Consider the following 26,640-nt stretch of genomic DNA (forward strand, 5'->3'; position numbering starts at 1 on the left):
GCTATATGTACGTGGTAGTTATATACACTGACCCACGATGGATCTACATCATTCTAGATATTGAATACATGGTCGATATGCGGCCTCATTAGGCAACTTACATGCTCGGCAGTGTGTGGTCTGCATTCCTTCCAAGGCAGCTGTTTCTTCTCCCATCAGCCAACAACTGCAGATCGGTGATCCTTCGAGGTGGACAATGTAACTTCCATAGAGCAACATGTAAAGACTTACTTGCCTAATTGGCCGGCGTGAGGGCCTCAGGAGGGTAATGGATTTTCCATGCAATTCCATGGTTTGAAACAGAAAGCCTAGACTGCAGGAGCTGTTCACGAAGATTGGGAAGCTGGGAATCGCTTAGTGATTTGTTTTCCCCCATTCCGTTTGATTGGTGCTGTGGATTCTTCGGACACCAGATCAGCCCATGTACTAAGGCTAGACTTTGGGGGCGGAAACAGCGCACCTGGGAATGAGATACAACTAAGATGCCCTAAACCTAGATTGGTAGATTTGAGTCAATTATTGCTGAAGGTGAAGTAGAAGTGAAGCCGTAAGTCAGAATTGGGAAGAGGATTCGAGAATCAGGCCTAGAGTCGAGCTCTGAATTGACCAGATCCAGAGAACATGACACGGCGAGCTTAGGCGCAGACCAGTTTTCTCAAGATGGTAAAGACCTGAGATAGCTCGATCTAATTATTATACTAGTGCTTCATAGTTAAGTTGATTCTAGAGACGGCATAGTATCCGTCAACGCTAGACAGCAGTATCCACATGCCAATACACAACATGACAACACATCAAAAATTAATCCATTCACTCACACAGTGCTACCGAGATAACGACGGCAGCAAATGATGATCCTTCTCTGTCAATGTTGCCGTCACCAGGCTCTCCATGGCCGCCGAAAGCCCAGCCGTACGGGCGGCATCGAGCCACGAGTCCACGTCCATCGCACGAAGCGTAACGCCATGCTTTCTCTCCAGATAGCTGCCAATATTACCGACCGGGATCTTTTCCGCACCGCAGTGGTGCACATATCGCGGCGGAGCCAGTCCCTGCTCTGGGGCATCGACACTGCGGACCATCTCCCCACACACCCCGATCGCGACATCCCCCACAGGTACAAAGTCAAATGCTCCAGACCAGTTATCCAAAGCCGGAACGCCCTGAACTCGAACCGAGAACTCAAGGATAGAGTGGATCAGATCGGTTGAGGGAACACCATCGCCTACGATGTTGGACGGTCGGTGGATGATACACGGCAGCTGGAACTGTGCCGCGCACGATTCCAGATAGGCCTCGCTGGCCCATTTCGAGGCAATGTAGCCCATGGAGCCGTCTGCTGGAGGCACGAAACGCATGACCGATTGCGGTGCGAGGGTTTCGACCTCAGCCAGCTGGGCCACTCCTCCCGTGGAGACAAAATGCAGCGGGATGCGGCGGCGCAGGGCCAGGCAGGCCAACTCGCGTGTCGACTGGACATTGGCCTTGCGCAGTGAATGATAAGACTTTAGGAACGACACATCCGCCCCGTTGTGGATGATGACGTCCACCTGTTCCCCCAAGGCGTCCCATGTATCCGGGTCGAGACCCAGACGAGGCGCCGTCAGATCGCCCGCATAGACCACGATCTTGTCGGAGGCAACGGCTAAGGACCGCGGGCGAGTTGGATCCGAGGAGCGAACGGCGACACAATGGATACGGGACACGCGAGGATCGGCGACCAAGTGGCGAAGAAGGGCGGAGCCCAAGAACCCGGTGGATCCTGTCAGACATACTTCGATCTTCCCGTCGCTGGGACGGAGCCGAGCCGGTGAGACAGACTCGGCTGCCTGTCGCTCCGGTTCGCCTGGTGTTGTCTCCGATTCCCAGTCGATCAGAGCGGTGGAGTGGGCGAGCTCCTCCGGAGCGAAGCGAGCGGCCATTCCTTGCACGGTGCTCGACTGGAACAGCTCATGCAGTGCAACCTGATGACCCAAGGCCTCAGACAGTAGCGCTTGCACACGGACCATCAGGAGCGAGTTGCCGCCCAGCTGGAAGAAATCCGCGGCGGGGCTCCATGAGCTAGGCAGACTAGATGAATCGAGACATCGCTTCCACACGCAAATTACAGCCTCCTGTGCGGCAGTGAGCTTCTGCGAATGAGCGTCGATGGACGGCGAAGGCAGCGGCAGTTGGTCCAACGCGCGTCTGTCCAGCTTGCCATTGGGATTCCGCGGCAGATGATCGACAGCGAGAATCAGCCGGGGAATCATGTACGGAGGCAGAGGGAGAGAGTGGACAAGTTGGTCAAGGAACGGCTGAGTCTCGCCAGCCCCATTGTTCTGCTGCGCAGGGACAGCAAAAGCCACCAGGAACCGTCGATCCCCGTCCTCATTGTGGATGCCGCGAACAGAGACGACAGCATCAGCCAGACGCCCCTCAGCCACGCGAAGGATGGTTTGCGCAATATCGTCCAGTTCCACCCGGAAGCCTCGCAGTTTTATCTGAATATCTCCGTTTATTCGGCCCAGATACATCAATTCTCCGGTCGGGAGCAACCGGCCCTTGTCTCCAGTCCGATACATGCGGCCGCATTGCTGCGGCATGCTAAACGGATCCGGCACGAATCGTTCACGGGTGAGCTCTTCCTTTTGTAGATAGCCCTGAGCCACCCCCGGCCCGCCGATGACAATTTCCCCTACGTATCCGACAGGCAGAGGACGTCCCTTGTCGTCCATGATGTAGGTCGCGTAGTTTGGCAGCGAGGGTCCCACACTGACCCGCGATAGCTGGAGAACGGCGGGATCACACGTATCGATAGATAGACAACTACTAGACACCGTAATTTCCGTGGGGCCATACCTGTTAATAAGCCGGAGGCCCGGACGCTGAAGAGCATAAAAGGACCTGATCAAATGCGGAGGGAGCGCTTCTCCCCCGACGAAGGCGAATCGCCAGGACGAGCTCTGCCGTAACAAATCCCCGCCGTACCGGAGCAGAGCCACGTACTCGGACGGGGTGGCGTAGGTGTAAGTGACATGCTCTCGCACCATCAACCGGGCCAGTTCCACGGCATCACCACGTAGATGGCGAGGAGCCACCACCAGGGTGCCTCCGCCGACGAGTGGCTGCAGCATCTGGTCCAGGGAGACATCGAACCCGAGCGAGCTTTGCTGTAGGACCGTCTCGCGTCCCACGGAGAACTGTTGCCGAACGCCCATGATCTGGTTGACAAAGCTGCCATGGGTCAGGACAATCCCCTTGGGCACCCCTGTCGAGCCACTAGTGTACAAGACGCAGGCGGGAGCGGAGGACTCGGATCGGTCAGGAACGGGGGGAATTGCCGAAGCAGTGAAAGCGGAGAAGGTGATGGGCTTGGTGGCAGACAGGTGGAACTCGCGGACTGTCGGTTCGGTTGCTTCGTGGTAGATAAGGACCTTCGGTTGGCAATCGTCTAGAATCAGTTGCAAGCGGGCTGCCGGGTTCTGAGGATCCAATGGAACGTAGACGGCATTCAGACGCCAGATGGCGAGCAAATAGCAGACAGAGTGGATGGTAGGCTCGCAGAAGACCGCGACATAGTCCTTTGGACGCACTCCGCTGGCCTCCAGCGTGGCTGCAATGAATTGAATCTGGCTGTGCATCTGTCCGTAGGTGAGGGAATGACCCTCGTAATCCCTGACGGCCGTTTTGACTGGCTGAATGGCAACGGTTTCGTCGATTCGGCGACAAAGAGTCACGACTTCACTCAAGTCCAGTCGAGGTCCCCTTCCCAGGTCCAGTGCGGCGCTCACCCTTCCTTCATGGTAGAGAGTATGCTTACCGAGAGGCCAGCTGGGGTTGATGGCGCACGATGTCAGTAGGCAGACGTAGGCATCCAGCAACATGCCCAGATCTTCTTGGCTGTAGAGGTAGGACTGCGACTGGAGGCCAACGAGCGTGGTCCCGTCATCTTGCTCCTCGATATCGAAAACCAGATCATATGGATTGCGGGCGTCTTGGAACTGCAGCAACTCCGCATCCAGTCCGTCTGTTTTGACCCTGCCGGCAGATCCCATCTTGTAGTTCATGAGAATCTGGAAGAGTGGACTTTCCGTGGTCGACCGGGGAACTGCCAGCGCATCCAAAATGACATCGAACGGGACCTGGGAGTGCTGTAGAGCTCGATAGGTGACGTCGCGCGTATTCTGCAGCAGCCCTTTTACGGACTCGTGCTGCCCAATCTCAAAGCGGAGGGGAAGAAGATTCACAAAAAATCCGATTGTCTCGAGAAAATCAGGGTCTGTACGGTTGGCGTCCGTGATTCCGATGCAGACCTCAGTCAGCTCCAAAAGGCGAGCGAGAAGAAGCTGCAGAATGACCAGATGGCCGTGGAAAGGGGTCGCGTGGAACTGTCGCACCATCTCTTTGAAGGTGTGCACAGTCGACGTCGGGATCGAACGCTGGACTCCATGCGTAGTATAATCGGTCAAGGTTCGCCGGGTCGTGACCTGACAGAAATCGAATAGAGGCACAGGATCTGGCAGCGTAGCAAACGCCTGCTTCCAATACCCAATATCGTCTGTCATCTCGTTCTGTACTCGGGCCCGTTGGCGGCGGGCGAAATCAGTGTACTGATGAAGCAGAGGAGGGAGACGGTGACCAGACAATGCAGCGGCCATATCCTTGATAAAGACCTGACCACTGAACCCGTCGAAAACGATGTGATGAAAGCCCAATAGAAGAGTATGGCTGACTGGCCCATGTGATAACAACACTGCAGCCATGGATTCTCCGTGTTCAAGATCATAAGCGTGCTGGCAGAGTCTCTGGAATTCCTGCTCAATCTCTCCCTCTCCCGTGCAAATTTCCCTTTGAGACAATCGGAACGGAGACTGGCGCAAAACGGCCTGGTACGGGAGGCCAGACTCTGGGTTCTCGCGGTATGCGGACCGCAAAACGTCATGGCGGTTAACTACAGCATTGAAGGCATCACTAAGTGCACTGGCCGTGGGTCCGCACACACGGTACATCATAGTCACGTTGTACGTTGCGCGATCTTCCAGGAACACTCTCAGGAACCACAGCCGCTCCTGGGCAAACGACATGCGGTCCCTTTCGGGCACCTCCCAGTCCTCTTCCTCCACCACCACCTCCTGCTCTTCGACAGACGAAGCCTCCATCGAGTCAACAGTCTCCGGAGGGGTCTTAATCCCTTCAGACGAAAGCGGACCTGTGTGAGAGGTCGCTGAGCTCATGGGCTGGCTGGAGTCGAGCATCTGACTTGTACTCATGGAGGACGTCCCGGACATGTCCATCAGCGGGGGTGTAGGCGCCCGCGAGGCCATGTAGCGACCAGCGGCCTCCTGGCAGAGCTCCAGAGGTGAGGCGCCGCCGAGAATGCGCAATACCGGCACATCCACGTCCATCTCCTTGAGGAACCAGGATCGCACCTCGACAGCCATTAGCGAGTCAACGCCCAGATTGATCAGCGGCTGGGCAGGATTTATCTGCTCGGAGGGAACTTGGAGAATTCTCCCGAGTTTGGCCAGGAAGCCATCCGAAACCACCTGCGTGGTCTCTTCCAGGTCCTCAACCTCGGCCAACTGTCTCCTTAGCGCGACGACCGCAGTGTCTGTCCGTTCAGGACCTGTATTGTCGCGGACAGTATAGTGGGAGAAGCGTGGATTACCCGCCCAGAAGGCCTGTCGTTCACTCTCATCTGACTCGGCGATGCGATGCAGACCGGTGATGATCTCGGCGGGGGCGCCTAGTTGGTCCGGACGACCAGCGATGATAGCCTCGGTGAACATGACGTGGAACTTGGGTTCCGAGATGGGCATGTAGTTGAACCGGCGCAGCGTGGATTCGTAGATGCCGGTTTGGGAGACGTACCCTATGCCCAACACCATACCAATGTCAAGCACGGAGCCGGCAAGGCCCCGTTGCTTGCGTTGAGCGGCCAAGCTCGTCATGAACAAATTCGCTGCACCGTAATTGGACTGGCCGCGGTTTCCCACGATGCTGGCCAGCGAGGAGAATAGCACAAAGAAGTCCAGCGTGGGAGTGGAGAATAACTCGTTTAGATGGGCAGTACCGGCAACTTTGGGATTCAGCACCTTTTGGAGATCCTCCGCCGTCATGTCGTTGAAGAGGCGATCAGAAAGCACCATGGCTGCGTTGGCCACTCCGGCAATGGGGGGCAGTTGCCGCTGGACCTGGTCATGCATAGCTAGTAGGGCCGATTTGTCTGCAATGTCCAGTTCAAATAGATGAACCTGCGCACCCATGCGCTCCAGTTCGTCCAACCATACTCGATTCACCTTGTTCACGCTTCGGCTGGTCAGGATGAGGTAGCGAACGCCATTTTGCACCATCCAGCGGGTGAGTGACTGCCCCAGTCCACCCGTGCAGCCAACAAGCAGATAGGATCGGTCCGACCGGAAGAGAGTGTGGGTGTCGATAGGCCGTACAAGTGCCTGAACAGTCGATGAGGTTGTAAAGTCGATAACGGAGGTATAATTCGCGGAAGGCCGCGCATTACCGACATCAGCCAGAGGAATGAGCTGAAGGGAAACTTTGTGCAATTCAAGGCATGCTGATGCGGCTTCCATGGCTCTCTTCAGGTCTTCTTGTGAAGGTAATGCTGCTGTACTGTGGGACGCAGAGGGGTTCTGGAAGATGTCAAGCAAACGAATGGTGTGACGTCGACGCGGCAATTCCTCCAGCGGGTGTCTTTCAACGCAGCAGTCGAGTACGCAATCTACTTCGACGGGAAGACGTCCGGAGATATGACGATGAGGGAGCAAGCGAGGGATATAGATAGCGTCTTCATGTCCGGGGGAGAAATACACAACTGACAGCGACAACCTCTGGTTGCGCGCACGATTCTCAACGAATCGCCGCACAACTGGATTTGGTTCCACCAGAAGGATATGTCCTTGCGAGGCAACCTGATCGAGGACTGCGTTGACCATGAGTGCCAGCGCAGTAAACAGTAGATAGTCCGGCGTCGCGCTGGAGCTCTCAATGGGGACAGCATAGGTCAGGGGGACCCGTGAGAGTGACAAGTTCCGGTGATTTAGAGCCAGGACAGTCGAGCCCGCAGGAAGAGGGCTGCTTGAATTGGAATGCTCCACCTTACCAATTGATAGATATAGACGGGCAGACTCGGTCAGTGAAAGACCGTGTAGAAGAGCGTATTGGGTCCGAACCAAGAGCGTATCATTCTGCATCGCAAGGCCTGCATTCTCACACCACACATCTGCCCCATCGCCGACTACTTCCACGGGACAATTCGTCAATGAAAGGGTATTTGTAATTCTCCTTCTGCTGGCATTGAGGCGACGGTTCATATGATCGTTGGGTAGGATGCGAGGGATCATCCAGCGGCCCTCCTGCAATACGATTTCAGGCTCGACACTCCACAACATCCGCTTCGATGGGAGCTCCATCTTGTCCGCCAAAACAAGACGGGCCAGGGCAGTCGAAATATGTGCCGCCTGGCCTTCCCAACCGCTGGCCAAATCGAGGAATTGCATCCGGATATAGGGGTATTCGTACACCAACGACCGTCCGAGCCCGATGCTCATGTTGGCGTACGGGTTGCTATCGCGAGCTCCAGACGTGATCCACAGCAGCTGACGGCAACCATTGAGAAGCTTCTTCAGTCCAGCGAGGCGTTCATCGTTCATACCCCACACCACGGGTTGCTCCAGGTCAGCCAGACATACAACTGCTGCGGCAGAGCCTATATCGGAGTGAACCATGTCCTCCAAACAAGGCACGATGACAGGGGACTCAGAGCTCCAGCTCAGAATCAGAGACGAGAGTTGCTCCGCTAGCGTTCGTACAGTTGCAGTACGACATCCGACAAGCACGATACGATCCACAGTGATCGGAGGGTGAGACTCGGCCAGGGGATCCTTTAACAAGGCAACGTCAGGATCCATTGCTTGAGAGAGCATCACAGAGGTCATATGCTTGGACCCGTCCTGGAAGTCAGTCACCCTCTGATCGACCCCGGAGAATCCGGTACGAATCAGGAGTTCGTGCCATTGAGGCGCGCTGATGGTCGGGGCATATCGTCGGCCGTCATCAGCGCCCAGCCACCATCCCGAGAGGCCTGCCATCATGAACTTGACCCGCAGAATGTCGCTTGTTACCTCCAGGAGAAGCAAGTAGCCGCCCGGTTTTAGCAACCTCCGGACGTTCTGCATCGTATACTCCAGCTTCCTGGTCGCATGAAGAACATTAGAGGCGATAATCAGGTCAAAAGTACCGTCCTCGAACCCCTGGGCGGCGACATCCTCTTCAATGTTAAGAGGCCGAAACGTCATACGCGACGCCCACTCGGCAAACTGTTCCTGTGCTTTCTCGAAGAAGCCCGTGGAGATATCGGTAAACACGTACTGCTCAAACGCATCGCCCAGCTGCTCCAGTATCCCCTTGGTTGCCCCCCCGGTGCCGGCGCCAATCTCCAAGATCCTCATGCGCGGGTATCGATGGGCGATCTGCCCAGCTACACGACTAAGAGCGGTATTGGCCCGCTGGAACCCGAGTCCGTACTTGTAGAATCGGTCCAATGTGTTATCGGCGATCATATGCTCCAGCATGGTGGTTTTGCCCCGAACCACGTCCGCGATGTGTTCTCCAACTGCAGAGATTAGCTGCAGATCCACCATGCCAGGGTGCTGTCGCGCCTGGGCAAGCAGCCACTCGTGGGAATCGTCTTTCCATTCAGCACGGATGGTGGGGTGCTGGCCGCTTTCAATTAGCGGAAAGAGGTAGTCGATGAACTCGAAGATACGCTGGTGATGCCAGACAAAGGAATCCACATCCCTGCGGTCAATAGCGGCATTGAGCTGACGGAGATAAGAGTAGGACAGCCGCTCGCAAAGGTCCACAAGCTCCAGGTCATCGGTACAGTCGGAAGCCAGGTCAGCGGGATTGAAACCGGCCCCGGCATCGGCCTGCCAGACCGTCTCGGCGAATAGTTCGCAGTCGTCCTCGGGGGTTGGAGGGTCCAACAGCGTGCAGGTCAGTCCCTCTAACTGGACACGCGGGTTGTTTGGTGTGAAGATGTCTACGTCTGCTGTGACAGTCTGCGGTAGTGATCCCGTGATTGTGCATTCGATTGTCATCTTCTGACCGTCACAAGGGGTCATTGGTACGATATTGAGAGATCGAAGATGGGTGGGGACGTAGGGGCCATGCAAGCTGCCGTCTTCTGGCCAGCAGAAGGCAGCAAAAATGGTCTGAAACGCGGCATCTAAAAGAGCGGGATGGATCATGACAGGCATTTCTCTGTCAGAAGAGATATCCTGAGCGTAACCAGTGGCCCGGCCGGCACGACGGTTCACTTGGTCTAGCCGTTGGAAGAGGCCTGTATACTCCAAGCCGATCTTGCTTAGAGACTCGTAGAATGTCTCCATTTTCACAGGCACCAGAGAGACGGGCTCTTCCTGCGGGGATGGAAGCTGGATGTGGCCTGCTGGACCTAGATGGACCTGCACCACTCCAGAGGCGTTCCGCTGCCACCGGGCCCCTTCCTCGTCCGAAGTGGCCGAGTAACACGAGAACTTAGCCTCTATCACAGAGGAGGTAATAGTATCTGGCCGAAGATGGAACATGACCTCCACCCCCTTGTCCTCTGGGAGCGCAATCGCCCGGTCGATATTGACATCAAGGAGATGTAGCATGGAAATCGGAGCGTCGGCAGCGAGTTCTTGTGCAGCCTGCATTGCCATTACAAGATACCCTGCCGCTGGGAAGATAACCTGCCCCTGGACCTTATGACCGGATAGCCACGGGGCTTCAGAGACACGCAGGGTGTTCCTCCATCGCATCTCATGGTCATGATCGTCAGGACAGCGAGCGCCGAGAAGATCGTGCCTGTTGCCTTGGCGTTGGCGATATCTTCTCGACACACGGGACTCTTTCCAAAATCGCTGACTGTGGTCCCACGGGTACCGCGGTAGCTGCGGGTGGAAACTGCGCTGGAATGACAGTTCAAACGCTGCGGCACTGTATGCACGAAGATCAACAGCATGAGGGCCGATCTCCTTCCACAAAAAGCCCAATGCGTCCGAGAGGGCCGCAACATCGTGTCCAAAACGAGCCAAGGTGCCACTGTACGGCAATACCTGACCGGTCCCTTCCTTTGTCGTTTGGGTGACGGGTCCTTTCAATGCGGGATGGGGCCCAACCTCCAGTCCGAGAGCAAAGGGGCCGTGTAGCCGCGTCGCTTTCTGAACCGCCTGAGAGAAAAGCACTGTATTGGCCATGTTGTCACCCCAGTATTTTGCCCTGAGTGTCTCCCCCTCCTCGTCAGTGGTCATTACTCGTCCGTGCACACTTGAAACCCAGATACATTCGTCGCTGGGCTTCAAGGGGGCGATCGCGGAAGCCTGTAGGGAGGCAATATATGGCTCGAGGCAGGGAAGCATGTGGTGCGAATGGTATGCGGTATCGACCTTGAGGAGGCGGCAAAAGGTCTCCTGTTGCTCAAAAATAGCTTTGGCCTCGCCAATAGCATCTTCATCCCCGGAGAGGGTCACGGATCGGGGCGCATTGCTGGCAGCGACGGCGATGCGGCCTTGGAACCTGGAGTCTTTGATGAACTCCTGGGCCTCGTCGAAACTGATGCCTACGGCCATCATGGCGCCTTTTCCGCCTTCTCTACCTCTGGCGAACTTGGCGTACAATCCGCGGTAATATGCAATGCGAATGGCATCCCGTGCAGAGATCATTCCGGCCGCATACGCCGCGGCAATCTCTCCAGACGAATGGCCTACCACCGTGTGGAAGGAGACATGCGCAGCCCGCAGCAAATCAACCAACATCACCTGCACTGCGGTGCACAGGGGCTGCGATAGCGCGGCTTCCTGGATCAGCGATGGGTCCTCAGTCTGCGTCAGCTGCGATTCTAGAGTCCATTTTGGTCCATCTGGAAGCTCGTCCAGAGATGCCTGGAGGTTTTTCAAAGTCTCCCTTGCCATTGGAGATGACAGAAGGATTTCCCGTCCCATACATGCCCATTGAGCGCCTTGGCCAGTGAAGACGCCCAGAATCCGGTTCGATATGGGTGCTGTCTGCTTACGCTCTCCCACTGACGGTGTGGTGAGCGCAGTCTCCAATTCGTGCAGAAGCTGGTCCTTGTCTTTGCCAGAGAAGGTGGCCCGGATCGAGTGTTGGGTTCGTCGGGTTGCCAAAGTCACGGCCATCTCATGGAGAGGTGGGGCGTTGTCGGATTTGATCAGATCGATATACTCAGTGATCAGACGGGCCAACGACGTCTCTTTGGCGGCCGAGAAGGTAAACGGAATGGGTAAGATGGTGGGCAACGAAGGACTATGGCTTGGATTGGGGCGATCATAACTCTCAATGATGACATGGGCATTGGTTCCTCCAAAACCAAATGAGTTGACGCTCGCCCGGCGAACCGAGCTGTGACCAGGCCAGGGAAGGGTCTTGGTCGGCACCCGCAAATGCTGAGCAAAAGGGACAATATCGGGATTCATGGCTGTATAATGCATGTTGGGGGGAATTTCAGCTCGACGCACTGCTTCAGCTGCTTTGAGTAGACCGGCTAAGCCCGCACAGCCCTCCAGGTGGCCGATGACCGTCTTCACTGAACCAACGTAAATCGACTCTTCTGTCGTTGGGGAGTCAACGAAGAAAGCATCTCGGATGGCACGCGCCTCGATGGGGTCGCCTCTGGGTGTCCCCGTTCCATGCGCCTCGAAGAACTGACACCGATCTTCAGGGCGCGTGTAGTCGAGGCCGGCCCTGTGGTAGACCTGCTGGATCAGAGCTGTCTGGGACTCTGCGTTCGGCATGGTGATACCCTGTGTCCGCCCATCCTGGTTGACTCCGGTTTCCCGGATAATGTATTCCACGGCATCCCCATCGGCCAGGGCCTGGGAGAGCGTCTTGAGCATGACCGCGGCAAAGCCTTCACCGCGGGCATATCCATCCGCTGCGGTATCCCACATTCGAGATCGTCCAGTGGGTGACAGCATGTGCAGATTCGACTCGGCAATCATCATCTCGGGCCCAAGAATGAGGTTGGCCCCAGCTGCCACGGCAATGCGACATTCTCCAGCTCGGAGGGATTGGACGGCATGATGCAGAGCGACAAGGCTGGAGGAACAGGCGGTGTCAATGGTCATGGAGGGTCCCTTCCAGTCGAAGAAGTATGAAACCCGGTTGGAAACGATGCTGCGAGCGGTTCCAGTGGCCATATACATGGGCATATTCTCCGGGTCGCGGATCTGCATTTCGTGATAGTCACCCGTCATCAGGCCAACATACACTGCGGTGTCTGATCCCTTCATTCCGGAGATGGTCAGACCGGCATCCTCCATCGCCTCGTAAACGGTTTCGAGGAGCATCCGCTGCTGAGGATCGATAGCTTCGGCTTCTCGGGGATTGATGCCGAAGAAGTTGGCATCGAAGGCCCTGATATCATCGCCAAGCATGTAGGCTTGGTCAACGTTTGTGCTGCCGTGTCGCTCGCCATTCGAGTGATAGAAGCCCTTGGTGTTGAACCGGGACGGTGGAATGCGAGCGAGAAGGTCTTTCTGGGAGCAGATTGCTTCCCAGAGCTGAGATGGGCTGTGGATGCCACCGGGGAAGCGACAGCCAGTTCCCACGACCACGATCGGCTCCGAACGTTGTTGAGGAGCCATTGTAAGAGAAAGGATCGAGTAAACGAATGGTTAGGATATAGGATGTTGAAGCCTAGATCGATAGTAGAATGAGGGAGGCAGCGGATGCAGGGTGGCACGAGCATGCTACCGCTGCAATGATATATATAATATCAAGAGATCCACAGCTCCATCTACCCACGTGTGCATATGGTCCATCGGAGGCCACATGGTCGAGAAGGCGAAATCCACCGAAGCCCAGCTTCATATACGGTGGATATCCACAAGTAGCCTCAGTTTTGGCCTACACCAAGACATCAACTGCTGGCTGTACTTCCCCACCACCATGGGCTGGTTCTTCAAGTCAGAATTCTTTGACTTTGAATTCCTTCGCGTCATTGGCACCGCCCCTGTGCAGGGAGCCGAGATTGGCGAGTGTCTGGAAGCCGTGTCGCGCATTAAGGACGGCGACATCGACAGCTGGTACAATGTCTGGACCGATCTGGCAGGACGGGCAAAGACACTTGGCGAAGAGGCCCTCCAGGAAAACGACAGCGAGGCTGCCAGATGGGCTTTCTTCCGTTCGTCCAACTACTGGCGGGCTAGCGAATTCTTCCTTCATTGCACCCCGTCTGATCCGCGCCTCGTCCGCGTCTTTGAGCAGAGCGTGTCTTGTTTCAAACAAGCGATTGCTCTGCTGGAAGGCCCAACCATGATCTTGGAAATTCCATACGAAGACATCCATCTGCCCGGATATCTCTTCCTCCCTCCGGCACAGAAACGGCTGTCTGGGGGAACCCCGTTGATCGTCCACACCGGGGGATTCGATTCCATTGGAGAGGAGCTCTACTTCTACGTGGCATCAGGAGCCACCCAACGAGGATACGCCGTCCTGATCTTCGATGGACCCGGTCAAGGAACCGTCTTACGACATCACAACAAGCCCTTCCGACCGGACTGGGAGATAGTCATCGGCAGAGTCTTGGACTACGTGATTGACACTCTCCTGCCTGGTCCCGCTGCGCCCTACAACATTGATCCGAACGCAATTGCCATCTTCGGCGCCTCCATGGGCGGATATCTGGCACTTCGAGGAGCCGCCGATTCCCGGATCCGGGCTTGTGTCTCCTGCGACGGATTCTACGATATGTTCGACATCACCCGCACGCGCATGCCTTCATGGTTCATCAACGGCTGGATCAGCGGCTGGATCAGTGACGCTGTCTTCAACTGGGTGGTGGGTTGCCTGTCAAGGCAGAGCTTCCAGCTAGCGTGGGAGTTTGGGCACAGCATGTGGGTGTATGGTGTTGCCACGCCGGCGGACGTGATGCGCCGAATGCAGACCTTTACCCTGCGACTGCCTGATGGCAAGGAATTCCTCCGAAAAATCGACGGGGCAGTTCTGGTGACGGGAGCCAAGGACACCATGTACTTTGCGCCGGAGATGAACGCGGAACGGATCTTCGCCAAGCTGCAGCATCTACCCGAGAGCAAGAAAAAGCTGTGGGTGGCTGAGGGTGTTGGCCAGGGAGGGTTACAGGCCAAAATCGGCGCAATCGGCATTAAGCAGCAGCGCATGTTTGCTTGGCTGGACGAGCAGCTGCAAATCCGCCGATGAGTGGGAATCCGCCGAAGCGTCAGGTGAAGGGTGGGAGAGATCTGAGGCGCGGAGGATTGGCTGGATTTGATTTTATTTATGTACTTGGTGCTGTGAGATAGTGAGCTCCATCCTTGTAATGCAACTCATGAGACGCGAGAGACGATGGCCTTTGGAACACTGTATACGTATACTCCCAACGCACGGATCTTGAAGGTACTTGAAGATTTCTATCCTGCCTATCTTATTCACCACTGAACCATGCGTAGATCCAGGCTGCAGCCCAGATCAATGGGCTCGACATCAATCTAGCTCCCGATTTCCAGATGGGGATCACCAACCGCTCGCCCGAGTTTCTAGCAAAATTCCCCATGGGCAAGGTTCCCTGCCTGGAAACTTCCCATGGAGCGCTCCTGTTCGAATCTGATGCCATTGCTCAGTTCGTTGCTGACAGTGGTCCCCATCGCGAACAGCTCCTTGGGCGCGATGCTCTCGAACGTGCCTCGATCCGTCAATGGATCTGCTTCGCTGACCATGAGATCATGGACCCGATCATCCAACTGGTGATGTGGCGAGTTGGGATGGCGGCATTTGATGTCACGGTCGAGGAGCGATCCATGGCCGCTCTCCGCCGGGGACTGCAGTGTCTCGAAAGACATCTGGCGGTAGGACAGTGGGTGGTTACCGAAGGAAAGCTGAGCCTGGCGGATCTCTCGCTGGCTAGTGCTTTATACTGGGGATTCATGCAGGTGATTGATGCAAAGATGCGCGAGGAATTCCCCTCGGTGACTCGATGGTATCACCGGGTCATCGGCCAGGAGGAGATCCGCTGTGTTTTTTCCGAGGCGACTTTTATCAGCGCGAGACAAGAGCACCCTTAGACAACACCATAACAAGTATCTCGAAATTTTGATGTAATTTAGCTGACGTATATCAATCTATCTATTGCCGTCGACGCTCACGAATCTTGACCATGTACTTCCCTGCACTCAGCTGTAATGCCACCCGGAAAACCGTCGATTCGTCCTGTCCCGGTACGTATTCCAGTGAAAACCTCCTCAAGAGCGACACGACGCTCAGGTAGATCTCCTGCAAGGCAAAATACTTGCCAATACACACCCGACTGCCTGCTGAGAATGGATAGAAGGGCAGCTCATTGCGCTTCAGTCCGACAGCAGGATCCAACCAGCGCTCCGGCAAAAAGTCATTCGGCTGGGGCCAAATATCTGGATCACGATGCAAAGTGGCCGTCGTGGGGAAGACTGTAGTACCCTTGGGTATGTGATATCCCAGCAGGGTCACATCCTCGGKGGCCTCGCGCGGGCTGCCGCTTGCCATGGCGGCGTACAGCCTCATCGTCTCATCGATGCAGGCCTGCAGGTACGGCATCTGGGGCGCCTTTTCGGCCGTGGTCTCCTCCTCCGGGTCTGGGTAGAACCTATCGATCTCCTCGTGCAGCAAGGCCAATTTGTCCGGGTGCTTGGCCAGAAGCATCAGGAGGAAAATCTCGGCGTTGGCGGTGGTTTCACTACCCGCCGTCAATAGCACAACCACCTCATCTTGGAGATCTGACGTCCGAAAGGGCGAATGGGGCCGGTCGTCGACTGCTTCCACGAGCTTCTGCAGCAAATCATGCCGGTGCTCTGTTTTCATGGTCTGTCGTCGTCGCTCCACAATCGCCCTGGTGAACTCGTCAATGTACGGGTCACGGGTTGGGAACCCAGGCAGTCCCTTCAACCAGGGGAGGAATTGAAAAATTCCGGACAGCAGCAGGCTGTATTCGATCTTCTTCGGCAGGGGATGGCTTCCTTGCTCAACCACATGGAACGACTGCCCGAATGTCGTAGCGCCGATGATGTCGACCGCGAGGGCTCGCATGAGTCGGTGGATATCCACAGTCGTCTCGCCGCCGTGTTGCTGGCAGGCGCTGTGCAATTGCTCCAGCGCTATCTGGACGCAGTCGCGCATGATGGGCTCCATTCCCCGTATATATCGGATTCCAAACATGGATGAGACGAGCCGCTTGCGTACCCCATACGCCTTCTTATCGGTAAACGCCAACAGCGTGGGACGCTCGGGGTTCTGACGGAAATTGGCATAGATGGCAGAGGATTTGGGCCAATCTTCTGTGACGAGGATACGCCGGATGAGCTGTCGATCGGATACGGCAATCATGTTAGGGGCTAGCACCACGATGGGGCCGTATGTCTGGTGCAGGTCCTGCATTTTCTGGTGGCTGCGTCCTTTGGTGATGGCGAGCACCAGTGGCCATTCTGACAGTTTATGGAGCCGCGGACCGGGAATGCGATTGAGGGGAGAGATGGCAGCGCGAAGAACCTGCAATTGGTTTAGAAACCATTGTCAATTAAACTACCTGGATTCCTCTCACCTGCCAGAGTCGGGGGATCAGAAACCAGAGGATCACTGCCGCAGTCACACTGCGAAACAGACCTGCTGTTGACAGGGATTGGAGATCAACAACGCCCATTGTGATACGTTTTACTGGGTATATTGGATGGAGACTGAAACTAATTAACTTGGCCATGCTCTTGGGTCATGTCACCTTCATATGACTGTGGTGTCTTGGTTAATCCTGTTGGTCACGTTCCGTCCAGCCAAAACCCACCGAATCGCTCCGAGGTTGCGCCACTCTCAACTTCTCCCCTTTCTCTTTGTCTTCCTTAATTCTTCTATTTTGCGATTTCAGCTTTTTCGATTGAATGATTATACAACACTCCTCCACAACAACGAATGATTTCGGGATGACCACATCCAATTCTGACCCCCAACCTCCCAAAAAAGGATGGCGGTTCACTGTCATCTTTTGCGCTTTGTGCATGACTGCCTTTCTCTCGGCTCTGGATACGTCCATCATCTCCACGGCACTTCCCACGATTGCCGCTGATCTCGACTCGGAAACGCTCTATGTCTGGACGATCAACTCGTATTTGCTCGCCTCGACAGCCGTCCAGCCACTATTCGGCCAGGCTGCCAACATCTTTGGTCGGCGCAGCCTCACTTTACTATCTGTTGCTCTCTTTGCTCTGGGCAGTGGCATTGCGGGTGGTGCTAACAATACGGCCATGTTGATCGGGGGCCGGACGGTGCAGGGCATTGGGGGAGGAGGCATCAACACGATGGTGGAGATTGTGGTGTGCGACCTGGTTTCTCTCCGCGAACGGGGCAAATACGTCGGTCTGATCGGGTCGATGTGGGCGATTGGATCTGTCGTGGGCCCCATCCTGGGAGGCGCTTTTGCCCAGCACATCTCGTGGCGCTGGATCTTCTACATCAACCTTCCCCTGTCCGGTGCCGCCCTGGCTCTGCTGATCCCATTCCTTCGATTGCGCTACCGACGGGAAGGCAATCTTCTCGACCGTTTAAAACGTGTAGACTACGTGGGCAATGCCATCCTGATTCTGGCAGTGGTGGCCATTCTCCTGGCGCTGACCTGGGGAGGCACCGTCCATGCCTGGTCCTCCTGGCGCACCATCGTCCCGCTAGTCTTGGGATTTGTTGGGTTGCTAGGCTTTCTTCTCTACGAAGCGACTCCGGCCGTCAAAGAGCCTACGATGCCCATGCGGCTGTTCGCCAACCGGACGTCCAGCACCACCTTCGTGCTGAGCTTCCTGCATGGCATCCTCCTTTACTGGGTATGCTACTTTCTCCCCGTATATTTCCAGGCCGTACTCGACTCCTCTCCCACTCGGTCCGGCATTATGCTGTTCCCCATCGCCACCACCACCGCCCCCTTTGGCGTGCTGGCCGGCATTTTCATCACAGCGACAGGTCACTACCGCGTCTTCCATTTTGCTGGCTTCGGCATGATGACGATCGCCTGTGGCCTCTTCACCCTGTTAGACGACCACTCCTCGACTGGTGACTGGGTCGGATTTCAGATTCTGTTCGGTGTGGGTGCCGGCTTCATCTTCACCAGCTGCCTCCCTGCCATTCTTGCTGCGTTGCCGGAGAGCGAAGTGGCCACGGCGACGGCGACCTGGACGTTCCTTCGCAGCTTCGGATCTATCTGGGGCACGGCGATTCCGTCTGCCGTGTTCAATTCCCGGGTCAATGATCTCTTGGACACGATTCCTGACGCTGCCACGCGTTCATGGCTAGTCAACGGAGGCGCTTATCAACATGCCACGAAGGAATTTCTTGGTGCCTATCGGCATTCCCCTCAGTGGCCAGCCATTCTACATGTCTATCTGGACAGTTTGAAGACGGTGTGGTATGTCTCGATTGCTTTTGGCGGGATCGGAGTCCCTTTGGCCCTGTTGATCAAGGGACTACATCTCCGGGAGGAGGTCAGCAGCGAATTTGGTCTCGAGACAAAAACGGAGACAGGAAAGGAAGCTGCACCAATGACTGCTCCCTAAGTTAGCCTTACCCTTTGCCGGTATTGCCCGCACATCTGCTGTGGAATACAAGATCATGGTTCAATGGACGCTGTAGTTTTGGCACGTGACACAACCATTGCCTAATGCATCCACCAAATATATTTATATATATATATTAGAGAGATTTTGTCCGTCTTGTTTCTATTATTATCTCCGATTCTCTTAGAGCCATGCATCCAATTAGCAGTCTGCATGTATTTCTAGCACTCCCATGCGGAATTGACCCGCGGAGTTGATTCGGTGGGTTCTGTTCGGCGCGTTCGGTGGATTTCGCCGCCTCTTCCATTTCAGCTTCATACCTCACCAGCATTTTTTTCAACGCTGACTGCGCCATCGATACATCCCAGCCAGACATTCAATACATTGTACAATCTACCATACGCTCCTCCAAACAGCCAATATGGCGTCGGGGCTTTTCTTTGACCCAATGAAACTCCTGCGCATCGCCCCCCTAGTCACTACCACTTCCTCGCTCATGTACGCCTGGGACGAGCACTGGTTCCTCTCCGGCTTCCTGCGTCCCGAGTACAAACATCACAGTGAGGCAATGCTGCCGCGTTATTTCCGCCGATTCTTCGAGCAAGGCATCTGGATCATCGCCAGCCTCAACACCCTCACTCTGAGTTCCTCCGTCGCCAACCTGCTCATCGACCGGCCCGCGCTAGACCGGCTCCGATCCAGCCGGTGGTACTGGGCCGGACTGGGTTTCACGGTGTGTCATTTTCTGTTCGTGCCCCTGATCGCGTATCCCATCCGGGATATTATGGAGGATCGGTCCAAGGGGCAAAGCACCAAGGACTTGAAGCGCTGGATCGATATCCACCGGATTCGCGTGCTGGTGGCTGACCTGCCCGGCTGGATGAGTTTCTTTGCGGCTGTGTTGTCGACTTTTCAATTGTGAGCGAAGCTATCCGGGATTTATAGCGGCAAGGGAACGTGCTACTGTACGATGGCGGAAGCAAGAATGAACGTTAGTAATCCACCGAAATGTCAATGATTATTAGAAGACGTCCGCGGGTCGTAAGCCACTGTAGATTGTGTGCGCCAATTGATATCTGAGGTCTATCAAAGTCCACAATGACGGCTCAAACTCACTCGGCCCCTGTTGACCAAGGTCATGACCACTCCAGGGTCCTAGAAAACGATGTCCCCATGCAGGGTGCCGGCTTCTATAATGCACACTCGGCCCTGCAGGCGGCTGCCATGCAGCGAGCATTGCCTTTGTTTGATACCATTCCAGTCAGCACTGTATCTGAGAGGCTTACTGCCGTCGAGTATGGGTGTGCCCAGGGAGCAAATTCGTCCGTATACCTGACATATCCCTTCTATACCTGTTCTCTGAGACTGAAGGATACAGTAGAATCCTGCCGTTCAAACACATTCTCAAGGCTCGCTTCTCCACCAGCGATGCAGAGAAACACGAAGCCCAACTGATCCTCTCAGATCGTCCGGGTAACGATTTCAACACCCTCGTGCAAACCGTCAATCAGATAGAGTGGCTCCCTGAACAGCCCAAGAGGCATTCAATCTTCACGTCCATGGTGGCCAAGAGCTTCTACGACCGCGTCGTGCCGAGCAACACCGTGGACGTCGGATTCTCCCTGGCGACTCTCCATCACCTGGAACGAGCGCCCTCACACACCCCCGCACCAACCAATGCAGACGGGAACCAGGACTTGAACCGCCAACAGGCACACGAGGACCTCATTCGCTTCTTGGCTCTACGCGCTCAGGAGTTCCGACAAGACGGCTCCTTGATTCTCTCATTCGTGAGTCAATCATCGACAGGAGTCCCCAATTACCCTGACCTGGTGGATGCCTGTCGACAAGCCATGATCCAGATGGTCATGAGCGGAAGGATATCCCCCGAGGTAGCTGGCGCGTTCCAAGTCCCTACCTACGATCGGACGATAGAGGACGTCCGAATGTCCCTGGCTCAGGTCAAGCATCTCTGGCAGACGGAGGAGCTCTTCGAGGCGGAAATCACCCATCCCGCGTACGAGCGGTTGCAAGCCCAAGCCCGTAGCGGCGAGTCTGAAACGAAAATGGCAAGTCGATCGTACGCGGATACCGTGGTGGATTGGATGATGGCTGTCATCGCGGGATACTTTGCCAAAGCGTTGCAGGTGGCGGCATCTGGGCTGGACGACGACGCCCGTAAGGGATTATTGACGGAATGGAGCAAGCGGACTAAGGAGGTTTTCCTGAATGGACACCGGGACAGTAAAGTGAGCTGTTGGTTTATTTTTGTCAAACTCCTTCGTATTTAGATTAAGCAGCTTTCTATTTGAGCAGTTTTGGTCTCTAAGGACACCTTGTATACAAACAGCGATCCCTAGGCAAAGTGAGGAGATTATACAAACAAGTCCGTCCTCAACGGAGCCAACCCGACTTGCAAATTCGCAAAGTCCAAAATAATGTAGAGCCGTTCCAGGAAAGACAGTCCAAATAGTGCCATGGGCCCGTTGCTCTCGAAATTCCACGCCCGGATCCTCAACTGGCATCCCTCGTCGCTGCGCGTGACATACGCCGAAGGGAGAATGGTATAGTTGTGCTTGCCCTGCAATTCATATCTCAGAATCGGAAGGCGGTCTTGATCGACATCACACGGAAGCGAATACGTCGAGCCGGAAGCGGTGGACACAACAGTGGCATTTGTCGCGCGCAGCAACACATCCAAGGCCGCTGCAGGTACCGGGGCACTATACCCTTCAGACCCTTCGTCGAAAACGGCCAGGGGCACGGTATTATTCACCCTCGATGTGGTAGATTGGGTCAGCGGTAGACTATACTCGCCAATCCACATCCCCGTCCATTGCACAGCCCAGAAATTGTTTCGTGCGGGCCGGACATTCAACGGCGCACTCTCAGACAGCCAGGCTGCCGCTTCAACATCGAACCAAACTAGATTCAACTCAGACGGGTCGTACACGTCTGGGCCAGCGGTGCCCCCAAGGACAAGTTGCATATCGCCTCCGCCGCAGGTTTCCTTGGAGGACAAGGCCGCACAAGAATGGAAGCCAACCTGGGGACCCAACTGGCCCGCTAGATAGGCCTGGTAGGAGGCTGGGAAGAAAGTCTCGTTCAGACCGGGCAAAACGGGCGCGAGTCCGAAGATACCGCCGAATGGGACGACATTGGGGATGGTGATGTTGAAATTTGATAGTTGGAACACCGTCCCGTCGGAGCAAATCTCGCCCATGCAAACACTGTCCTGCCCGTAGGTCACCGCAAAAGGGCAGCCAGGGAGGAAGGCGGTGTTCTCCCAGGCCGTAGCTTCATAGCTGGTATTGTGAAAGGTCGTTGACTGGCGCTCATTGTACCATTGCTGGCCCGGTGGAATGCAATTGGTGACGTTGTAGCTTCCCTCGCAGTGTGCGGAGCGAGTGAACAGGGACATCCAGGTCCAGTCGCTCAACACCGTCAATGGCTGGGGAGGTGTCCCGACGGTGATGTTGAATAGCGGACCTAGCGCCGATGACTGCATAGGCAGCGCGATCGACGCTGTAGCTGACGGGACAGTAGTACTGGCACTGGCCATGGTGATCGTGACAGGGATGGCAGCGATAGCGAGTCCAAGCATGGAAAGAGTCATGGACGATCTTGTCACAGTAGAAACCGCTGGTTTCTTCTTCCGCAGATCTTGCGCGGATCATGGCCTTTTTTGTCATAAACCGCCATGAACCATGCCATTGTATCCACGGGTCCATCTTTACCCCTAAGGCACATCTGTAAGCCACGCGAGCAGAATTGGCCCGATTGTGAACCACATTGGCATCCACCGAACCCGCCGAAATACGCCGAGTCACGTCGTGCAACAATCAAAGCTTAATATCCACGCTTGGGCGCGATGGACACGCTCATGATGGAGAAGGCAGCTTTCTTTTCGATCCGATACCCCAGCAACGGCCATGGCCAATAGCACGGACATATCGTTCGACTCTTTCTGGAACATCCTTGACGGTGAGCGACGAGGCTCCTCCCGCGTGCACCACGGCACCAATCCAGCAACAGGAAAGCCATTGTGGGATGTTCCCATCGTTACCGAGGAGGATGTCAACGATGCCGTTCGTGCGGCGCGGAAAGCCTTTCCCAAGTGGTCCGCTACTGAGTACAGCACCCGTGTGCAACTGCTCAACCAATTCGCCGATGCCTTTTTGCAGTGGGCCCCTGAATTTACGACGCTACTGCAGGCCGAAACTGGTCGGACGGTAAGTGGCAAATTCATGTTTGCGCATTGTGTCTCAACATGCCAATTCCATGGGCTTCTGTTGAGCAAACTGCGCTGATATCTACATCAGAAAGATGTCGCGCAGATCGAGGTCCATTGGTCCGTTCTTTGGCTCCGTCATCCAGGTGAGTGAGGTAATGAAGTCGTTCACCAGAACGACAGACTAATAGACAACAGCGTCGCAGGTTCTCCCTCATCAGGTATTGCAGGATGAAGACAAGGAGGTGACCATCCGGTATGAGCCTCGAGGGGTGGTCGCAGCGATCTGTCCGTGGAATTGTAAGTTACATGTCTATGGATCCTCCATATAGCCTGCTAACAATTGTTCGCAGATCCAATTATGCTAGGTGAGAGCAATATAATGAAAGTGGTGTGAAAAAGCTGACTGAGGCAGCATTTGGCAAGATCGCCCCGGCGCTGGCTGTCGGGAATTGTGTGATTGTGAAGCCTGCGTAAGGGAATCGGCTGTGTTGGTGGAGCTTTGACTAAGTGTTGCAGACCATCTACACCGTACACGTGTCTTAAGTGTATAGAACTGGCTCAGTCTATCTTCCCTCCCGGCGTTCTGCAAGTGCTGGCCGATGATGGCCATCTGGGGCCTTCTTTGGTCGATCACCCTGGCATTGCCCATATCTCCTTCACGGGGTCTACGCCCACCGGGAAGAAGATCATGGAGGCTGCGGCAAAGACGCTCAAGAAGGTGACATTAGAACTGTTCGTACCCACTGCCTCTGCACATTTGGTCAATCCAGGCTGACCCAGCCAGGGGTGGGAATGATGCCGCCATCATCTTGCCGGATGTGGACATCGAAAAAGTGGCTCCGCAGGTCGCAATGAGTGCATGGTGGAATTCGGGTCAGTCATGTATTGCGACCAAGCGCGTCTATATCCATGAGTCCATTTATGAGCGTTTCCTGCGAGCTCTGGCGGAATTTACCCGGTCCCACGTCAGGGTCGGATGCTCCTCGGTTGATGGTGCCACCATGTTGGGCCCGATTCAGAACAAGATGCAGTATCAGAAACTGAGAGATCTGATCGAAGACTGCCGACGAGAAGGGTGCAACTTTTCCTTGGATCAACCTCTTACAGCACAGGAGGATCTCGCTCGCCAATCCCTCGAGTCTGGCTTCTTCCTCTGGCCGATAATTGTAGATAATCCCTCAGCAGGTTCTCCGCTGGTCATTGAGGAACAGTTTGGTGGGTTCTTTACTGAAATGTACGAGGGACGAGTTTTGACAAGTCATTCCAGGACCTATCATCCCCTGTATGCCCTTTTCTGATATCGAAGCGGTGATTTCCGCTGCGAATTCCACTTCAGTCGGATTGAGTGCAAGCGTATGGGGCGAAGATGCAAAGGCAACGCAGCGGATCGCGGACAGCCTGGACGTAGGAACGGTCTTTGTCAATGGTCCCTCACGTCCAGATCCTCGCGTCCCATTCTCAGGCCATAAGGAGAGTGGAATAGGTGTGGAGTATGGATTAATGGGACTGATCGAGTACTGTCAGGTGAAATCTGTGGTCAAGTACAGAGCAACTTCTTAATTACTAAAATGAGGCTATTTTGTGAGTTACCATTACGTACTATAGGTCTATGACTACCTGCACCTCCAACTCAGTTCTTGCGCTGTTATATGTGGGATAATGATCCGGTGCAGTCAATTCGCCTGTGGAAATCAATAGTCTCATTGTTAATATCGTCGCGACTCACAGTCAGTCCCGACTCAAACGACGCAAGGAAGATTTCAAAGGTCGAAGCGTAGCACTGGAGGTGCGCCGCGCCTGGTTACCGACATGTCGAAACCAGGTTACAATGGCGTGCCACGACACAGTAATGTAGATAAGACTATTCCAGAATCCCTGCAGAGGAAGAGCGAAGCTCGAGGCGCAACTCAAGCCGAAGACATAGTGATTCGAGGCGGCAAGCGCATAAACACGGTTGATAGATGAAGGGACCTGAATCCCGTCATTAGATGTACAGAATGATAGAGACGTAAGCACGTACCCATGTGACAATTAATGCCGCAAAGAAGAGAAGGGCATATTTGTAGTACGCTTCCGACGCAGGGCTAGTGTATGCGCCGGAACGGCCTAGATCGTAGTTGTGGTGGCTGATTGAAGTCGAGGCTGTAGGAGAGACGTTGGAGGAAACAGAGACTGCAGTACCAGGAGGGGCATTTCGAAGACCAGCATGATTCTGAGTAGACCAGACATCGGGAGAAATTATTCGATGGGATGAATTAGGAGTAGAAGTAGGACTCCGCTCTCTGGTTGAGTGTCGCCGGAAGCTATCAAGTGGCACTGGTTGTACTGTTCCGTGGAGATCAACGTCTCCCGACACGGTGGTGTCTGTGGCAAGTTCGAAAGTCGGCCTGATGATCTTTCTCAGTTCACGTCGTTGTCGCCAGATGGTTAAGCCAACACGGATGTAGATGGCGAGGATGAGCAAGATGATGAACCAGACTGGTCCGTAGAATACGGCTATCTGGAGAAAGTCCCACTGCAGCGAGACCCAGCACCATAACTGATCATGATAAGTATCGACACTCAAGCACTACTTCGATGAGACTTACCACAGAATCGCCGTATACCTTGCCCCTCGACTCGGAGCTGAGGAAGAGATAGACGAACGCCGGAATAAATGGCACTCCATAACAGAAAAGCACATACTTCCACTCGAGCATCCCTAGACGCCTGGTATCATAATGCTTGAAGAACGCCAGGTACACATTGTACGCCATGGCGAGCGCCCACAGAGAGTCCGCTGGCAAGAACCTTATAGACCAGTATCAGTAAATGAATCCTGCCATATCACGAGCATTGACTGACCACTGAATCATGAACCCCTGGAACTGGCACAGGGCGCCATGGGGACTATCCTGCAGACTGGACTCGGCAATGAGAGTCGCAACATTCGATAGGAGGTTGCCCCATGACGCATAGAAGATCAAGCGATTGATCGGTTTGCGAAATTCCCTCGAGCTGACAAAGGTCGCAATGACGACACCCGAGCCAACCACAGACACGCATGAGCATACGCGCTCGATGATCGACAAGACAGACTGCTGATGCCGACTGAGCTGCGTGCTGTGTTGGTACATGGAGACCCAGCCTCGTCATGAACTTATTGACTTGCTGGTTTGTGCAAGCGCAGAAAATAAATCACCGTCGACACGCATAGGCCGGTTTCTGGAACACCTTTGATAGCTCAGCCTTTCTGATGGTAGTCATACAAGCTAACTCAAAGACATGTACACCGTCATCGTTGTAGATTACTGTGATATTGCAAATCATTGTCATATTGCATGGGGCAAACACGGAAGCCGAGTCAGGAATCTGGATCAGCGGAATCCTGATTGAGTTTCCCGGGTAAATCCAGTGCAATCTTCTGTTGACAAACTAATGCGAATCGTTCATTATGGGAAGTATGTTCCTGAAAGTTAAAAGTAGAGGAGTTAGAAGTCAGTATGCTGTTGTTGAACTGGCGAAAGAGAAATGATAATTGCGCTGTTGTCCCGTACGGGGATTGTGGGTGATGATGCGCTGATTACACATCCTCCCCGACACACATATCCGACTGGCTCAGAACCGCAAATGCGTCATGTTTCGGGGTTTGCATTTCTTCCCCGAATTCAGCGATATGCTGACATTATTCCAAGTCGCAGATCATCCCTTGCCTGTTGGAATGCTCCTCTTATACCTTTCTAAAAAGAGTTCGTTCCCACATTCCTTGAACTCATGCATTTCTACTTCACCATATTCCGGTGGTATTGCTTCGGACTTACGTTCCGCGCTTCATCGAACGTA

The 26,640-nt window shown here is 54.8% G+C and overlaps 10 protein-coding genes across 10 annotated transcripts; 6 read left to right on the forward strand and 4 right to left on the reverse strand.

Annotated features, from left to right (window-relative positions):
* Nucleotides 1-824: 824 nt before the first annotated feature.
* On the reverse strand, nucleotides 825-12,650 carry Asppvi_005641 (polyketide synthase; the record flags this gene model as incomplete). The annotated part of the gene is made up of 1 exon (XM_043301557.1): nucleotides 825-12,650. One exon carries the CDS (start codon nucleotides 12,648-12,650, stop codon nucleotides 825-827), a length of 11,826 nt encoding a protein of 3,941 aa, XP_043157492.1.
* Nucleotides 12,651-12,954: 304 nt separating this feature from the next.
* Nucleotides 12,955-14,226, forward strand: Asppvi_005642 (alpha/beta hydrolase family protein; the record flags this gene model as incomplete). Its single annotated transcript, XM_043301558.1, has 1 exon — nucleotides 12,955-14,226. The coding sequence occupies one exon, from the start codon at nucleotides 12,955-12,957 to the stop codon at nucleotides 14,224-14,226; it is 1,272 nt and encodes a 423-aa protein (XP_043157493.1).
* A 144-nt stretch (nucleotides 14,227-14,370) lies between these two features.
* Asppvi_005643 (glutathione S-transferase family protein) lies at nucleotides 14,371-15,086 on the forward strand (the record flags this gene model as incomplete). The annotated part of the gene is made up of 2 exons (XM_043301559.1): nucleotides 14,371-14,421; nucleotides 14,475-15,086. 2 exons carry the CDS (start codon nucleotides 14,371-14,373, stop codon nucleotides 15,084-15,086), a joined length of 663 nt encoding a protein of 220 aa, XP_043157494.1.
* Nucleotides 15,087-15,147: 61 nt separating this feature from the next.
* Nucleotides 15,148-16,693, reverse strand: Asppvi_005644 (uncharacterized protein; the record flags this gene model as incomplete). Its single annotated transcript, XM_043301560.1, has 2 exons — nucleotides 15,148-16,542; nucleotides 16,595-16,693. 2 exons carry the CDS (start codon nucleotides 16,691-16,693, stop codon nucleotides 15,148-15,150), a joined length of 1,494 nt encoding a protein of 497 aa, XP_043157495.1.
* A 274-nt stretch (nucleotides 16,694-16,967) lies between these two features.
* Asppvi_005645 (MDR family MFS transporter) lies at nucleotides 16,968-18,584 on the forward strand (the record flags this gene model as incomplete). The annotated part of the gene is made up of 1 exon (XM_043301561.1): nucleotides 16,968-18,584. The coding sequence occupies one exon, from the start codon at nucleotides 16,968-16,970 to the stop codon at nucleotides 18,582-18,584; it is 1,617 nt and encodes a 538-aa protein (XP_043157496.1).
* A 421-nt stretch (nucleotides 18,585-19,005) lies between these two features.
* Nucleotides 19,006-19,506, forward strand: Asppvi_005646 (uncharacterized protein; the record flags this gene model as incomplete). Its single annotated transcript, XM_043301562.1, has 1 exon — nucleotides 19,006-19,506. One exon carries the CDS (start codon nucleotides 19,006-19,008, stop codon nucleotides 19,504-19,506), a length of 501 nt encoding a protein of 166 aa, XP_043157497.1.
* A 176-nt stretch (nucleotides 19,507-19,682) lies between these two features.
* Nucleotides 19,683-20,875, forward strand: Asppvi_005647 (uncharacterized protein; the record flags this gene model as incomplete). The annotated part of the gene is made up of 2 exons (XM_043301563.1): nucleotides 19,683-19,906; nucleotides 19,963-20,875. 2 exons carry the CDS (start codon nucleotides 19,683-19,685, stop codon nucleotides 20,873-20,875), a joined length of 1,137 nt encoding a protein of 378 aa, XP_043157498.1.
* An 83-nt stretch (nucleotides 20,876-20,958) lies between these two features.
* On the reverse strand, nucleotides 20,959-22,146 carry Asppvi_005648 (pepsin-like aspartic protease; the record flags this gene model as incomplete). The annotated part of the gene is made up of 1 exon (XM_043301564.1): nucleotides 20,959-22,146. One exon carries the CDS (start codon nucleotides 22,144-22,146, stop codon nucleotides 20,959-20,961), a length of 1,188 nt encoding a protein of 395 aa, XP_043157499.1.
* Nucleotides 22,147-22,516: 370 nt separating this feature from the next.
* Nucleotides 22,517-24,378, forward strand: Asppvi_005649 (aldehyde dehydrogenase family protein; the record flags this gene model as incomplete). Its single annotated transcript, XM_043301565.1, has 8 exons — nucleotides 22,517-22,816; nucleotides 22,907-22,961; nucleotides 23,014-23,115; nucleotides 23,169-23,183; nucleotides 23,231-23,288; nucleotides 23,335-23,550; nucleotides 23,603-24,033; nucleotides 24,086-24,378. The coding sequence occupies 8 exons, from the start codon at nucleotides 22,517-22,519 to the stop codon at nucleotides 24,376-24,378; spliced, it is 1,470 nt and encodes a 489-aa protein (XP_043157500.1).
* A 168-nt stretch (nucleotides 24,379-24,546) lies between these two features.
* Nucleotides 24,547-25,934, reverse strand: gprL (G protein coupled receptor family protein; the record flags this gene model as incomplete). Its single annotated transcript, XM_043301566.1, has 4 exons — nucleotides 24,547-24,789; nucleotides 24,839-25,357; nucleotides 25,407-25,608; nucleotides 25,663-25,934. The coding sequence occupies 4 exons, from the start codon at nucleotides 25,932-25,934 to the stop codon at nucleotides 24,547-24,549; spliced, it is 1,236 nt and encodes a 411-aa protein (XP_043157501.1).
* Nucleotides 25,935-26,640: the final 706 nt, after the last annotated feature.

Source organism: Aspergillus pseudoviridinutans (genome assembly GCF_018340605.1).
Source record: "Aspergillus pseudoviridinutans IFM 55266 DNA, scaffold_4, whole genome shotgun sequence".
NCBI classification, from domain to species: domain Eukaryota; kingdom Fungi; phylum Ascomycota; class Eurotiomycetes; order Eurotiales; family Aspergillaceae; genus Aspergillus; species Aspergillus pseudoviridinutans.